We start from the raw sequence: 16,574 nt of genomic DNA, 5'->3' as shown, positions 1-16,574 counted from the left end.
AGTGGGTGTTATACTATATGTTGGCAAATCGAACTCCAATTAAAAAAAAAAAATATATATATATATATATATATATATATATATATATGAAACTGGATAGACTCTTAAGTTCTCCTGAAGACACAGAATGAATTAAGAGAGAAACTGGCTTCAAACCTTAGCTTCTATCACTTGACCTCTCTGAGCCTCAGTTTCCTTACCTATAGAATGGGTGAATAATCCCTACCCAGGTGCTCATGGGGCAGAGCATCCAGTAGTGATGCTCTGTTATGGAGAACCATTCAATACACTTATTGTAAACTTAAATCACTAAGTCTATAACTAACTAAATCAGATACCACCTATACCAACTTCCCATATAGACAAACAGTAGCTTATACAAGCAGTAGACAAGCAAAGTAATTGGTACCAAATATTTTTTAAAGGGATGTTTCACTCAAACTCTAGAACTTTTAGACTGGGACTAGGTTTAAATGTTTCTATAACTTTTATAAGTGTTTTATAAATATATTTTATGTATTTGGAGAAAAACTTAAAATTTAGAAAATGCTACCCACCAACTTAACTTTTTTCTGCACATTGGAAAGGAATTCTGTGTTTAACACAAATTTTGTGAGAGATCACATATAAAACATCAATTAGAGCGAAGCTGCTCTGACTGAGGCAGGAGTAGAGACCCAGAGCCTTGCCCACCCAGCGTCTTCTTCAACCCCAGGGGTACTTCAGCAGAATCCTAGGGTTCAAAATTTATAGATGAGTAGGCCATATGGTCCCTGGTGTCCCTTTTAACTCTACAAGCCTCTGATTCTGACTGTTCCTCCCTAATGACCCTCCCCTCTCTCACCAGCATTCACAACTACACTCCAAAAGTGGGTGAGCTAGACACACGGAAAGCGATTCGCCAGGCTTTCGATGTGTGGCAGAAGGTGACCCCGCTGACCTTTGAAGAAGTGCCGTACCATGAGATCAAAAGTGACCGGAAGGAGGCAGACATCATGATCTTCTTTGCTTCTGGTTTCCATGGTGACAGCTCCCCGTTTGATGGAGAAGGGGGATTCCTAGCCCATGCTTACTTTCCTGGCCCAGGGATTGGAGGAGACACTCACTTTGACTCAGATGAGCCGTGGACACTAGGAAATGCCAACCATGATGGTAAGGCCATGACTGGGGACAGGGGGTCAGTCCTGGATTATTCAGTTGCCAGGGAAGGAAGCCCTGAGGAAGAGCTGGGGATGCCATAGATGAGTTTCCTGCTCTGGAGATTCATGTTCAAGAACTAAGAACCTAAGAGGGTGGGAACTAAACTCTCTGATAATATTCAACACTGATCCATCCATGGAGATGGGTCAGATCACTTAGTAAATGATCTAAAGGGGGGGGGGGTGAGTTAAGAGGGAGGGGTTAGGCCATGAATAAGAAGAAGTAATGGATCAGAAGCTGGAGAAAAAAGGTAAAAATATCATTAAAGCTGAAAGTGGGGGTCTCAAAGTGGTAGGCTCGGGCCTGACTGGTAACAGCTTCAAAGACCATCTTACAAGATGACATGACTCTCTCTCCTTTATGTCAACTTCTTGGTTGAATAACGGGCCCCATAATCACTCTAGTATTCTTGAATAACTTGCTATTCACCACTGTAACTCAATGAATGTTATATGGAGCCAGAGTCCTATTGTACAGTACTAGTAATAATACTCTTCAGCTTGCAAAAGAGTTCCTCATCAGTATTTCCTCCTAAGGCACTTGGAGGCAAGTGTACATCATTAGTACATCAGTAAGGAGGCAAGTGTACATGATTACGCCCATTTTTAAGATAAAGGGCTTGGGACTGAAATGGCATAGCTGGTAGCAGACAGCACTAGGTCTCATACCACAGCTCAACTACTTGGCTGTGTGACTAAGGGGCAAATGATTCACTCTCAGTCTCCTTGTATATAAAGTGAGGGATTGGATTAGGTGATCTCTAAGACCCCCTCCAACACTAGTGTAACATGATACACAGCCTGGGGCTCGGGTGGAGGTGGGTATCCAAACATTTAAATAAAAAAGACATAGTCTCTACCCTCTGATAGTCCACAGTTGAGTGGGGGAAACAATGTGTACATAAGTAACTTTGTCACAAAGCGGACTACTGAAGGATGTGGCAGAGATAACAAGAAAATAAGAAAATGCAGAGGGAGGCTGGAGGAGAAAGGGATAGAGGATTCTGGCTTTTAGATGAAAGAGATAACGATTAGCAAGTTATATTCTAAGGCCCATGTCAAGTGCTTTCCACATACTATGTAATATGTATATATTATTATTATCAACCGCATTTTACATATAGGTAAACCAAGGTATGTAGAAACATTAAATAGTCTTCCTATAGTCCCATAGTCTGTGAATGGTGAAATAAGGCTTTGAACCCAGGCATTATGACTCCAGAGCACTTCTTAATTTTTATTTATTTTATTTTTTAAAGTAACCTCTACACCCAACGTGGGGCTCAAACTCATGATCCTAAGATCAAGAATTGCATGTTCTACTGACTAAGCCAGCCAGGCGCCTCTGGAGCACACTCTTAGCTACCAAGCTAAGTTTCCATGGTTCTCAAACTGCAGGGCACACCAGAATCACCCAGAACTTTAAAGAATGCACATTCCAGGTTCCAGGCCCCTAACCTCTTGCTATTCAGATTCTATGATTCTGGGGTCAGGCTGGAGAATTTGCACTTGGTGTAATAAATTCCCCAGGGACTTCTGATATAAGTGTCCCATCACCTTGAGCAACACTGTCTTGGTTCCCAGAATCTCCCTAACTTGCCTGATCATAAGAATCATCTGGGGTTCTTGTTATAAACAGATTCCTAGGCCCTTCCCCTGAGCGTTCTGATTTTTAAACTTAGGCACGTTTGGGAAATACAAGGAGTTCTTTTTCCTTGGCTGTGCTTCGGGGTGAGAGCAGACACTTACAGGCGCATTTCTTCAGAGGCTGAGTCTGGTGTCTGTGGATGGGGACAGCCTCCTTGAGAACATTTTAGACCATTGTGTAGATCAGGGATCGGCAGCTCTTGGCTTATCTGTGGTTTGACCAAGGCTCAGCCTCAGCAAAGATATGAAACTGCTAAATTTCTCTTTGTCCCTTGTCCTCTTCAAATGCTGGTCCTCTTTCCTATCCAGGACCATTTCCTTGGTCTGGTTATATCTTTCCTTGTGTGCTTCTTGGCTTTCTGAACAGCTATTCTTTTTCCCCTTTTTGATTCTTGAATCAGTATCAATGAATGGCTGTCTGTGCTGATAAAGTGCAAGGAGAAGAAACTAACCTTTTTGAGTCCTGTTATGTGCCAGGTACCATCAGCTGACAGGACTTTAGTTATATCCCTTATAGAGGCAAATGACTTCTTTCTTGAAGGGATATTGGCTGGAGGAGGCACTGGAAAGACACTCCTAACAACCCTGTCCCCTTCCCAGCTCTGAGGTTTGTACAGCCTGCAAGGCTTCCTTGCTGTTGAAGACCTTGGGCCCAGTCTCAAAATCCTAAGAACTTCTGGTGGTCTATGTGGAAAGGAGCTGGGACCTGTAGATGGACGCTATCCCAGCATCCTCTTGTCTGTCCCACCACATCCTGATGGACAGCTGCCAATTCCGATAGATCATCCAAGATGGCCCATGTCTTCTTTGGACAAGGGTCAGGACTTTTCCATGCCCTGGAAAGCCAAACATGAACTGTTCAGATGCAGCTCCTGACCACAGGATTGGGCCCCTGACAGGTAAAATGGAATGCAGAGGGTTGCCCTAGGACAGTTTCTGGAAGGAGATGAAAGGAATCAAGATTTATGGAGCACCTGAATATTATCTCATTTAATTTCCACATAAATTCAGCCAGGGAGTAAGTGGAGCCTCCTGGGAACTTTGTGTTTATTGGTTTGCTTCTCTCTTCTAAATTTCCATATGGAAAACTTCAAACTCACAAAAGAAGGGAGAATGATAATATGAACCCCCAGGCACCCATTGCCTTGCTTTGGCAATTACCCATATGATGTCACTACCATCTCACCTTACCCTCCCCCGGCCACTGTTATTTCCTGGCTGATATATTTTAAAGAAAATCCGTGGCACAATATCATTTCACCTGTAAATACTCTAGGATATACATCTAATGGGCTATTTTTAACATGACCACAAAACTATTATCAAACCCAACAAAATTATCAATAATTTCTTAAAATCCAATTCCCAGTTTGGGTCTATTTCCAAAAATTACCTCAAAAATGTCCTTAAGCTGATTGCTTGCATCCAGATCCAGACAATATCCACATGTCACACATGGTTGACATGTCTCTTAAGCCATTTTCATTTACAGCAGTCAGCTTGCTTCCCCACCCCCGACTCTGCCAATATTTGCTGAAGAAACCAGGTCACTTGTCCTGAGTAGTCATTTGGCTCGATGAGATTCGGATTCACTTTTAACACATCTCCCTTCCTCCTATATCCTGAATATTGGCCAATAGACCTACAGGCCTGACTAGACTCACTTTTTGGCAAGAGCTTCCTAAGAGGTCCGTGTCCTCCCTCTTGCACTGCCATCAGGAGGTACAGATGATGCAGGCTGTCCCACTGTTAGAGGCTCTAAGGTTGAGCAGCTGCTCCAGATGGGTCAGCCTGATCCAATCACTATAATATTCACCTGCGGGACTTTTTTTTTTAAGATGTATTTATTTGTTTATTTATGAGAGAGAGAGAGAGAGAGAGAGAGAGAGAGAGGCAGAGACACAGGCAGAGGGAGAAGCAGACTCCACGCCAGGAGCCCAACGTGGGACTCGATCCCGGGACTCCAGGATCGCGCCCTGGGCCAAAGGCAGGAGCTAAACCGCTGAGCCACCCAGGGATCCTCTGCGGTACTTTATTAAAAAAAAAAAAAAAAATGTTGCCTAAGTCCTGACCCCAAACTTCTGAATCAGAAGCTCCTCCATCTATGTTTAAAAGGCTCTCCTGGAGAACCACTGGATTGTAAGGGTAGAAGGGTGATTCTAATTCTCCATGTCATTGGAGTCTGTGTGAAGGGCAATGTCTGGCAAAGTCTGGCCCACTGTACCTTCTAGCTGATCTCAGGGGCTGCTTCCAGGCACCTTCGGTCCTCATCTGCTTCATTGAGTCAAGCACTGATATCTGAGTTCACTAAGCTCTGGTGAAAAGGGAGCCCAGCCCTGAGGAAGATTGGAAGAGTCATTGAAACCAGCCCTTCACAGAGTAGAGTCCGTCTGCAGTGACTTCTATGACTCTTCCCACCCGGAATTAGACCAGGCAGGGACCATAATCTCCCTTTAACAGATGAGGAAAGTAAAGTTCAAAGTGGTCATAAAAATTCACACAGTAAGTGGCAGAGCCAGGTATGAACCCAGGAGTCTGAATTTTTAATAATTGCCCCATGTGATTCTGCTGCAGGTGGTCCAAGGACCACATGTGGAAAATTACTGACCATTTGGCACTGTTCCATCTGGCTGCTGTCACCTAGCCCTGTCAAGCACAAAACTTGCCCTCAAGGAGCTCACAGTCCTGGGGCAGAAGAGAGTGTGTGCTAGTGGCTGTAATGTACAGTGGAAAAGGGTCAGTGCCATAAAGGTGGTTCAGATAAACTACTGAGAGAGTAGAGGAGGATGCACGCACTGCCAGTGGGGGAGATCAAGGAAGTCTTCCTGGAAGATGTGGCAATAAGCTGAACTTTGAAGGAAAAGTAAGGTTATTCTGGGTGGAGGGGACAGCATTGGCAAAAGAATAGAGGCCAAGGGAAATAGAGGCCCCTCAGCATTGGAGGGGTCAATGAGATAGGGCTTACCGAATATGGAGATCCAAGCAAAGGAAGTGAAGCAAAGACAAGTTATGCTTGAGTAGCTGAGTAGGAGTTTTGGGTACTTGCTAGGAGGCCCTAGGACTTGAGCTTCCAACCCATAGGAGCACTCCCTATTGGGGATGGTGATCCTTACACACAGTTCAATGTGACCCTGCTAGTTAATAGTGACCTGTAGTTCTGAGTGTTTTACACACCTTGCCTCACTGACTTTACCCCCATTCTTAGGATGAAACTACAGATATTCCCTGCATTTCACAGAGGAAGAGATTTAAAATGTCCCATTGCCGCGACACGATGGTGCTAGGATTCATGTCAGTCTGGCTCCCCCAGACTGCACTTCTGATGACTCTGCTTCCTTGCTTCTCACCCTCTTGGAGGGTGAAGACCCTAACAGTCTCCTGCCCACTAAGTACTGGGATCTTCTCCATCCCTCTGCTCTTCCCCTCACAAGCTCCAGGGTTTTTTGGTTTTTTTTTTTCCCTGCCTCTCTCTCCTTTCTTTCCATCTCCCCAGAGTAGCCCCCACAGAACAGGTACACTGGGATGCCAGTTCCCCAGCTCCTCTCTGCCTTTTGGTCCCTGGAATAAACCGACAATCCTCTTCCCTTCAAGGGCTTCCACCTGTTCTCTGCAGAGACCCAGGCACAGAGGCTACCAGAGTAATAGACACAGGCTGAGGACAAAGGTTTAGAGTCTTGCCAATTTCTCAGAGCCCTGCTCCCTGGTTCCCAGCGGAGATCCCTGTGGATGCCCCCTGAGAAAGAGACTGGTCAGGAGACAAGAGGCCCGAACAGCTTGTCCCAGGTCAAAGAACAGGCCAGGAGCTGAGCCAGGCAGGACCAGCCCCCAGGAAGCAGAGCTGCCTTCCGTTGGCTCTAGTAGCTGCCTTTGTTTGGGATGGAGCTGAGAGATGAGCTCACCCTTCCCCGCTGCCAGAGGAATCAGGACCTGAGGAAGGAACTGGGGGCGGCCTGGTCTCCTCCTGCCAGCTTGCCCTTCCCCAGCAGAAGGCCAGCCCCAGGCTCTTGGCCAACCTTGCACTGATCTTGCCCATCCCAACTTCACTGAAGACACTAGTGGTGTCAGCAGAGAGGCAGGCATGCACACGTCTGGTTCTGCCCCATAAAACCCTTCTCTCTTCCCAAGACCTTAACCAGAAAGGCCAGAGACAATTCCCAGCCCCATCTGACCCTTACAGGGCCCTCAACTGGGCTGGACTGGGCAACTTTGCCAGTGACACTGGAGCCAAAGTAGGCATCAGAACTCCTGACCACCTCCTGGGCTCTTGGCAACCTCCCCTGGACTTTAAGGTGGCAGGAATGAGCTGCAACCTGCTTTAGGGCTGGGCAATGAGAGTCAGAGCTCAAATACCAGAGGTCAAGGCAAGCAAGAGTTTGTAACTAGACAGACATGGATCAGGACTATTGGTATAACAGCCCACCCAACTTCCTGTTCCTTGTTCCTTCCCCAAAGTTGGAGTTACTTAATCTCCTTCCCCAATATCAGGCCTTGTTCTGTCCCAAGCCCGATCCAGAGGCTCCGAGGAGTTGGCCTAAGAATAAATATCTGGTAGCTGTAACCCCACTGGCCTTGTGCTTCCTTTCTGGTCAATGGGCTTATTCCAGGCACCAAGCTTCCATCTTATGTATGCTAACAACAGCTACTATGCAGCACCATGCCCTTTATACATATTATCTTATCCAATCCTCAAAAAACCCTATGAAGTAGGTATGATCTCTTCATTTTACAAATGAAGACATTGAGGCTCAGAGGGTAGACCTTCTGGCCAAGCTCACAGAGCTAGTGGGGGTAGATAGAGTTGGGAATGAAGGAGTCCATCTGGCTCAGGGGCCCACGCTCACTACCACTGTGCCATGTTGCCACTTCAGCTTTGTGCTCAGGATCCCGTGTCCCACTTTCAGCACCTGGATCTTGTTGTTTTCACTCACATTTGAGTCCCTGCCTTGATCTTGGCCATGGTTCAGTTCTTTCAGGACTGAGGTCTTGCTGGACTGGGCCAAGGGCCCCGCGCTCAGGCCTGCCTGCCCCTGGACCTCCTGATGCGGACTGTCAGCCTGCCAACCCCAGACCTCCCCTCTGCTTGTCCTACTCCCTCCCCTGGCTTGGCTCTCTTCATCTCTCACCCAGACCTTTCCACCAGCTTCCAAACCAGCCCCACCGACGCCCTACCTCTGGTCTCCCTCTCCTCTCATTCCTCCTCCAGCCACAGAGCAGCCAGAATGACTCATCATGTTGCCACCCCCACTCTTGCTTAAACCCCCCACTGGCTAAGAAGCCAGTCCAAATTCCTTTGCGTGGCATCACAGAGCCTCACTTGCCAGCCTGGCTGACCTCATCTCTCTCTGCCCTCCCCTTGTGCTTTGTTCCAGAGCCAAGTGGAATGAGCCTGCTTGTCCCTGGATCTTGTTTATAGCGTTCCCTCTGCCAGGAATGCCACCCCCACCCCTCCCTCTCCTACTCTGAATCCATTCTCCTGACTAACTTTTTACCTTCTAAGACTCGACTTAAACTTCACCCTTTTGAAGCTTTCCCTGAATATCTTTAAGTCACTCCTCCCTTTTCAGAATCCTCTCTTGACCCTTACTATTAAAGTACCTGGAACACGAATCGCACTTATTTTGTTTCTCTCTCCAAATCCACCCCCTATATGGAGAGTTCCAAAAGGCAGGACTGTGTATGATTTCTGTTAGATCCCAGTGTCTGGCACAGACCTGGCACAAAGCCTTTTTGCTTAGTGTTTGCTGAAGCAATGGATTGACTGATACGAGTGGGTGCTCTGGGCACCTCTCCACCCCCCTCTCCACAGGGAATGACCTCTTCCTGGTAGCTGTGCATGAGCTGGGCCACGCGCTGGGACTGGAGCACTCCAATGACCCCAGCGCCATCATGGCGCCCTTCTACCAGTACATGGAGACACACAACTTCAAACTGCCTCAGGATGATCTCCAGGGCATCCAGAAGATCTATGGTGCGTGGCAGGGGAGAGGGGGCCATGGCTCCTTCTTTGGGGATGGACTGTGATGACCTGCCTGAGGGGTGGGGTGTGGGGGGCACAGACATCCATCAGCACACCACAAGAGTTTTTGTCATAAACAAGACAGAACTAGAAGATAGACTGGTATCTTGATAAGATATGAAAGTCCTGCTATTATGCCTCCCTCCTAGCTCTTTGTTCACACTGGTATACGAAGGTCTTGTTCTTATCAAGTCAGTTGAATGGGAAGACCAGTTTACTTGAGCAAATGCACTGCAGCCTAGCACAGCCGCCTCAGCCCCCAGGCTCCCTCTGGAGGCCCTGAGAACCTCACAAAACAGATGGCCCCAACCAGAACCGTGGTTCACTTCACCTTCTAAGTGAAGCAGTGGAGGACCAAACAGGGGAGGTAGGGACTGGAGGGATTTTGAAAGTAGACTGGACAGGATTTGCTGATAGATCAAACATGGGGGTAAGGGTCAAGGACAACACCAAGATTTCTGGCTTTTCTTTTCTTTTTTTTTTTTTTTCTTTTTTTTTTTTATTTCTGGCTTTTCTAATTGTGAAGGCGAAAGGATTTACTAGTCTGTTGCTCAGAGATCTGGGCTGGGATATTGATTTGGAATCTTTGGTGTCCAATTTTTAACCACTAGCCACATGTGACTACTGAAGTTTAAACTTATATTAACTAAATTTATATTAGTTAGAATTAAATAACAATTCAGTTCCTCTGTCACACTAACAACTAGTCATTGCAAGTGCTCAACAGCCATGTATGGCTGGAGGGTACTGTATTGGGCTGTACAGATATAGAATATTTCTACCATCATTGAATGTCCCATTGGACAGCTCCAACATAGAGGAGCCATGAACCTAGATGACATCACTCAGGGTGGTGATTCTTAACTAGGGGACTTGTTGGAATTACCTTGGAATTTCAGTAAAAAGTGCCCACATTCTCAGAGACCAGGTTCTAATTGGTCTGGAGTGCCTCCTAAGCATCAAGGGTTTTAAAAGCTCTCCTGGTGATCTTATTTTGCCGCCCAAGTGAGAACATTGACCTAGGACAAATACAGAGAGAAGAGGACCCAGAAGCACTCTCACCTTTAGAGTAGGGTGGGTGAGGAAAGGCTGCCAGCAAAGGAGGTAGAGAAGGAACAGCCCATGAAGTAGAAAGAAACCCAAGTCAGTACAGGCGCCTGGAAAAGTGCTTCTATGATCTTGCTACTCCAAGTGTGGGCCTCAGACCAGGAACACTGGCATCACCTGAGAGCCTGAAGAAATGCAGAATTGCAAGCCACCCCCAGACCCTCTGAGTCATAATCTGAATTTTATCAAGATCCCTGAATAATTCAGATGCATATCAGAGTTTGAGTCAGTAACCCTTGGATCTGGCAACATGGAGGTCACTGGAGATCTTGACAGGGCAGAAGGTGTCTTGGAGCAGCATAAGGAAGAAGGGGAGAGAGAGTGAGGCTGGCATGTGTGAAGAGGGCAGAGGAAGATGGTATGGGACACAGAACCTAAGAAAGGACATGCTCTCTCATATAATAGAAGACACGAGATTTAGAGGTGGAAAGATGAGAGTTCCATTTAATGGTGATTTTCATCTATTTTCTCAAAGATTGGGGGAGAGTAAAAAAAAATGGGAGAAGGAACAGGGGGCTGGAGGGTGACAGATCCCAAAGCTGCCTGGGTGGTGACAAGGCCCTGACAGTGGAGGCAGGGAATGGCCAGCTCTGTCTAAAATGCAGCCCCTCTCTCCAGGACCTCCAGCCGAGCCCTTGGAGCCCACAAGACCACTCCCCACACTCCCCGTCCGCAGGATCCACTCACCGAGTGAGAGGAAGCATGAGCGCCAGCCCAGGCCCCCTCGGCCGCCCCTGGGGGACCGGCCATCCACACCGGGTGCCAAACCCAACATCTGTGATGGCAACTTCAACACGGTGGCACTCTTCCGTGGTGAGATGTTTGTGTTTAAGGTAAGGCCAGTTGACTGGCAACACCTGGATGGTCCCCTCCCACTCCTTCCCCTTTTGCAGAGCAGGAGAAGGTGGACGCTCTGGGATTAGGCCCATTTGGGGCCTGGATGGCAGCTGGCCCAGTGGCCAGGACATGGGATCCCTTTCTGGTGCTGCCAGGTGAATTGACTTGTTTCTAAGAGGGAGGCAGGTCAACTGATAATCCTATACCTTCCCAGGGGTAATGCTGGGGGAAAGTAAGTGCTAGAGACCTGCTTTTGGTTTGTGACTTTCAGCAAGTCACCTCCTTTAGGGACTTCAGTTTCTCCATCTGAAAGCTGGGAGTCATTTCTGTAATGAAGGATGTATGAAGATCGAAGGAGCACATGACGGTGAAGATAGCAGCTTGGTGTAGGGGCTGGCACGGGGTGACTGAGTCTGTCTCTGGATCCTGGCAGGGCTGAGAGGCCAGTACTGAGGGATACCTGATAGAAAGCTGACCAGGCTATGTCTTGTCACTTGTCCTATTCCTGTCACTTCAGTCATGGACAGACCAGGTGGCAGCCTGTTTGGTTGGTGTGTTGCAGATTCTGAGACCGTATTTGGAATGCAGGATTTTGATTAGGAAGTACCTTTGGGATCAACATTTGTGGGAAGGAGGGAAGAAAGCAAATTGGGCAGAAGGAGAAAATAAGCAGCAACTAGGTTCACTGCAGAGTTGGCTGCTCCCACAGAGAGTTCTGGAGCTGGAATGGCCCATCAGAGTCTTCCCACATCCAGCCCCAAATAGCTGAGGCTTGGTACCCCCTGTTTCATTCAGTCATTGGATGAGAAAGGGTATGACCTTGGGAGAGCTCTGTGAGGTCGAGGCCATCCCCAGAGAGGCTGGCAATTGAAAACAGCCTGGTGACCACACGCTGGCCACGAGGACAATGAACCCTCCACTGAAGAGGCTCTGGCCAGTGTGTCTCCATCACACTGCGTGGCTGTGGGGGGCTGCCCCACTCCTCTCAAGTTTTCCAAGCAAGCTTTGAGTGATGAGCAAGAATCAAGCAACCTGGGCCAACGTCAATCCTGCCTTTCACAGCATAGCTCTAGGAAAGTCATTTGGCTTTCCTTAATATGCTGTATATTTCAGATCTACTAGCAGATTTGTGAAAGTCAAACTAAGATTTAAAAAACTCAGTGTGAACGCTCTGTAAAACACCTTAAAAAATAAACTTTCCTAGGTTTTATGCCAGCTTTTACGAATCACATTCATTATTCTGCATTCTGATCCCCTGCACTGAACTGTTCCTAGGCAAGTCTGGGTTTTATCATCCCCATTTACAAACGTGAAAACTGAGGTCCTGGTAGGTGATAAAAGGCCTTTCCCAGACTGCCTACTGTGCTGCACACACACAAGACACTAGTTTCAAGAAGAGGGCTTTATGAGACTCTCGGCCTACTGAGCTGCCATTTATTCAACATCAGCTATGTACCCTGTGCTGTTCTAGGCACTTGATCCATAATCTCTCATCTGATCCCCATCATTACCCCCATTTGAAGGTGAGGCGCTTGAAGTCCTGTGCTCACGGTCATGTGGCTCTGAGTGGAGGAATCCAAATTCACACCCAGGTCTTGAGGGATTCCCACAGCTTGCTTCCCAGGGTCCCCGCACTGCTGGGTGGAGCCCGCTGGTGAGGAGTGGCCAGCCTGGGGAGGGGCTGGCTGATGTCAGTGACTCTCTGCTGCCCTCATGTGGCCACTCCAGGCCTGGGCATCATCCCTTCCAGCTCCTCCACACCTCATCCCTGTACCAGGCCTGTCGTCTGTCTCATGGCCCCTCAGGCATCAGAGCCATCAGGAGGCTTATATGAAAAGAGTTAATGGGCATCCTGTCTTCCTCAGGGGACTGGAAGCTAGTAGTAGATGGACAGACATCACAGAGGGTTCCAAGGCTGGGCCCACGAGAAGCTTTGGGGTTATTGGGGCTTGAGCCCCAGGGCAGAGATCACTAGGTTGAGGCAGGGCCTGCTATGCCTTTTTCTCCTCCTGTTAATCCCCAGGATCGATGGTTCTGGCGCCTGCGCAATAACCGGGTACAAGAAGGCTACCCGATGCAGATAGAGCAGTTCTGGAAGGGCCTGCCTGCTCGGATAGATGCAGCCTATGAAAGGGCTGATGGAAGATTTGTCTTCTTCAAAGGTAATACAGCCTGTGCTGAGAGACCTGGGACAGTTCCCTGACTTTTTTGGGACCTCCTTGCCCCATCTGTACACTGGAAGGGGTGGGGTCAGAAGCAGATGCTCTCCAAGGACCCCTTTAGCCCTAACAGAGACACTGGCTTCTGACAGGACAGATGAAGGTGCAGGCAGGTGAAGCACAGTCTGGGGGGAATCGAGTCACAAAGTGATTGCTAAGGGTCTGTGTGTGCCCAGTTGGTGGGATAATGAGGCTCACCCACATGAAGCAGAGGATGGTCCAGGCACCTAAAGACCATGCAGTACTCCATCGGAGGCCATCTCCGCAGTTATGTAAGAGTTGGTTGGGAGGAGGTCACAGGCTGAAGGGGTCAGGGAAGGGGGTTGAGGAGCTAGCTTGTATGGCATGCCCATCTGGTGCTAGGTTGCTTCATTTTGATTATCTTGAGGTGGGCCCAGCCTCAGAAGGGTAAGATACAGATACTGAGATGTGAAGAAAGCAATCCAAGGGGAAGGGACAGCTTGGGTAACAGAGTAGTGTGGGAATGTGCATGTACATTGGAAGAGCTTAGAAGTTCCACTGACCAGCCATGGAGCCCCATATTGGAGAGTGGTGAGCAGTGGACTGGAAAGGAAAGTTGGGGAGCATCCTGAGGAGTCTTGGTTTCCAGGCCAGAATGCAGTCTTGACCGACTAGATGTTTCTGAGCAGTGGAGAGCCAGAGGGCAGAGGTGGGGAGGCCATTTCTGAGTCAGCTGCTGCACAGGAGGGGAGCAAGTCGACAAGGCCCACACTGGGGAAGACCAGTGAGGCCAGAGTGGGGACAGTTAAGATGCAAAAGACCTCATGAGAGGCTGAACACTGAGAAGAGAAGGAAGGGGAGAGTCAAAGGTGAGGCCAGGGCTTCTCATTGGGGACTGGGAGGCAGAAAGGTAATGAGGGAAGTAGCCCCCTCTGGAGGTGATGAGGAATTCTAGGAAGCCAATGTGGAAATGCTCAGAGGCTGGTGTGCATGGGATCAGGGTTCCTGGGTGTGGGGCTCAGGTCTGGTGGAAGTGGCTGTGAGCCCTCAGAGCTGGGTGTCACTGATGGAAGGTTGGGGAGTACTAATATGTGTGAAGCCACCGCAGTGGCTGAGGACACCCCAGAGAGGACAAGTCACATGAGCGAGCAGTGGGGTGGGGCACGGAGGCTGGGCAGCAGGAGGCCAGTTGCCCAGCATCTGTGGTGGCTGGCTTCTGGCTTCTTGCCTCCTTGCTCTGTGGGAGACGGAGGCTGTGGAGCAGGCCTCAGTTGTTTCCCCCGACACTCTGGCTATGAATGATTTCAGTCCTAGAAAATGGACATGTGGCACTAACCACGACCTCTGGTGCTAGGTGACCAGGGAAAGCTGATCCTGGGCTTCTCTTGGCTACAGGTGACAAGTACTGGGTGTTTAAGGAGGTGACAGTGGAGCCGGGGTATCCCCACAGCCTGGGAGAACTGGGGAGCTGTCTGCCCCGAGAAGGCATTGATACGGCTCTGCGCTGGGAACCTGTGGGGAAGACCTACTTTTTCAAAGGTGAACGGTACTGGCGCTACAGCGAGGAGCGGCGGGCCACAGACCCTGGCTACCCCAAGCCCATCACTGTTTGGAAGGGCATCCCACAGGCTCCCCAAGGGGCTTTCATCAGCAAGGAAGGATGTACGTAAGGACCTGGCTGTGTTGGGGGGTGGTGTGATTTTATGTGGGTCTCAACAGGGCCCATGGGCATACTCTCAGGGCATCTTTGAGAAAGGTGCCTGATGTTAAAGACAACTGCCTCATATCTACCCAGGTTCACACAGTCAATTCATTCTCTTACCAGCTACCAAGTCACACTTCTCAGCTGCAGGGATGACTCACATTTGAGAGATGTTTTCACAGACTGACTTCACCCCTTCAGACAGCGTTTCTCAAGTAGTGGTGCTCAGATGTACTCTAGGGGTTCCTTGAATTATCAAATCTGAAAAGCAATGATGGATATGGGTGCTTCAAAGGTGCTTGTTTATAAGGCTTTAGGGAAGGCAGATGGAGAGAGAAGCCTTTTTTATTTATGAGACATTTCCTAAGTTCCTCCTGGAGGCTAGGCTGGGAGCTTCCACCAGACTACAAGCTTCTCCAGAAGAGGGGCTGGGTGTTGCCAGGTGCAGAGTGGGAGTTCATGAATGTTTGTTAAATACATTTTCCCTGATCTGGTCAAAAGCACAGACTCTGGAGCCTGGCTGGTTTCATGTCCCGCCTCCACCACTCACTAGGAGTTTGGGCAAACCATTTAAGTTTTCTCAGCATCCTCATCTATCAGATGGGGGGTAATAATAGTACCTATCTCGACAGCATTTATAAGAATTAAATAAGATAAATTAAGTAGAGCACTTAGACAAACACCTAGTACATGGTCCCTGCCACGTGAGTTTTAGCTGCTATTATCATTGACATCATCTTGTTGGTGTGTTTTATTTTATGTAGAACAACAGGAGTCATTCACTCACTGCACAGTAATTACTGAGAGCAGGCTTGTGTGGGAGAGCTGGGGAAGGAGCAGAGAACAACACTTGCATTACATCCCTGGCTCCTAGTCTAAAGGCAGAAAACAACTAAGGTGGCAACAAACGCTCTAAGGGAACGGAGTGCAGTGGAAGAGCTTGTTGGGGCAGGACGGTGAGAGGGCGTGTTAGAGAGCATTGTTGGGAAGGGCTTTCCAAGGAGATGTCACTGGTAAGAAAGCCAGAAGTCTCAGGGGCAGAGCTGCTACTTGGTGGGTCTTCTGTGTACCTGATGCTTTACACATGTGTTCTCACTTTCTGGGAGCCTCAGAGACAGGTGACATCAAGGACTTTGGCCAATCAAAGTCCCAGGGTGGGGAGCTGTCCAATAGGAGAGTCTGAGTGAGTTGCTTTGCTATCTGTAGACTGGCTGGGCCCTGAAGGCTGTTGCTGGGAGCCTGCCCAGCCTCTCCACCTCTTTTCTTTCTAGGCCCTTCCCCAGCAGGGTCCCAGACACCCTGCATCTGTGTTGTAATGTGTGACAAACCAAAGAAAATCCATGATAACTGTGACAAGGTGGTGTCCGCTGTCAGCAAAAGGAGAAACCTTGCTCCCTGCCTCCCTTGCCTCAAGCAGAAGCTGGACTGAGGCCCTAGAGCTATGAAGGCAGTGCTGCCCAAGCCATAGTTTGGGAGCTGCTCTCACCCCTGCATGTGTGGGCAGCAGTGGGGGATGGTATAGGCACAGTGTGATCCCAAGCTAAGGCAGGGAGGCACAAATTGGGACTTATCAATTCTACATAAAGCCCTCAGTGGCCTCTTAGCACCTTTGAGATGACAGGCTAGACTGCTCCAGGTCCTGGGCACACTTCTCTGCAATTCTGTGACCCTGCCACACTTTTGCAGAGTGTGCCAAGCACTGTCCTCCTCCCAACTTCAAGCCTTCCAACATGCTGCTCCCACCCCTTGATATGGCCACCTTCCTTCAGAGTTCCTCTTGTGACTCCAGGGCAGGAGAGATGCTCTTCTTCCATGCTGCTATAGCACCCTAAGCCCTCTCACAATGGGTCAGAGCAGGTGCAGGGAAGTGTCTGGGAGTGGTGATG

General features: G+C 48.8%; 1 protein-coding gene across 1 annotated transcript in view; it reads left to right on the top strand.

Annotated features, from left to right (window-relative positions):
- MMP24 (matrix metallopeptidase 24) overlaps window positions 1-16,574 on the top strand; it is a 52,806-nt gene that overhangs the window by 33,519 nt on the left and 2,713 nt on the right. Inside the window, exons 7-11 of the mRNA XM_041732373.1 lie at window positions 848-1,152; window positions 8,653-8,814; window positions 10,588-10,802; window positions 12,830-12,968; window positions 14,382-14,648. Coding sequence (XP_041588307.1) covers window positions 848-1,152; window positions 8,653-8,814; window positions 10,588-10,802; window positions 12,830-12,968; window positions 14,382-14,648 — 1,088 coding nt within the window. The remainder of the gene's footprint in view (window positions 1-847; window positions 1,153-8,652; window positions 8,815-10,587; window positions 10,803-12,829; window positions 12,969-14,381; window positions 14,649-16,574) is intronic.

The sequence above is a fragment of the Vulpes lagopus genome, chromosome 18 (genome assembly GCF_018345385.1).
Source record: "Vulpes lagopus strain Blue_001 chromosome 18, ASM1834538v1, whole genome shotgun sequence".
Classification (NCBI taxonomy): Eukaryota; Metazoa; Chordata; class Mammalia; order Carnivora; family Canidae; genus Vulpes; species Vulpes lagopus.
This window is presented reverse-complemented; position numbering and strand designations above follow the sequence as displayed.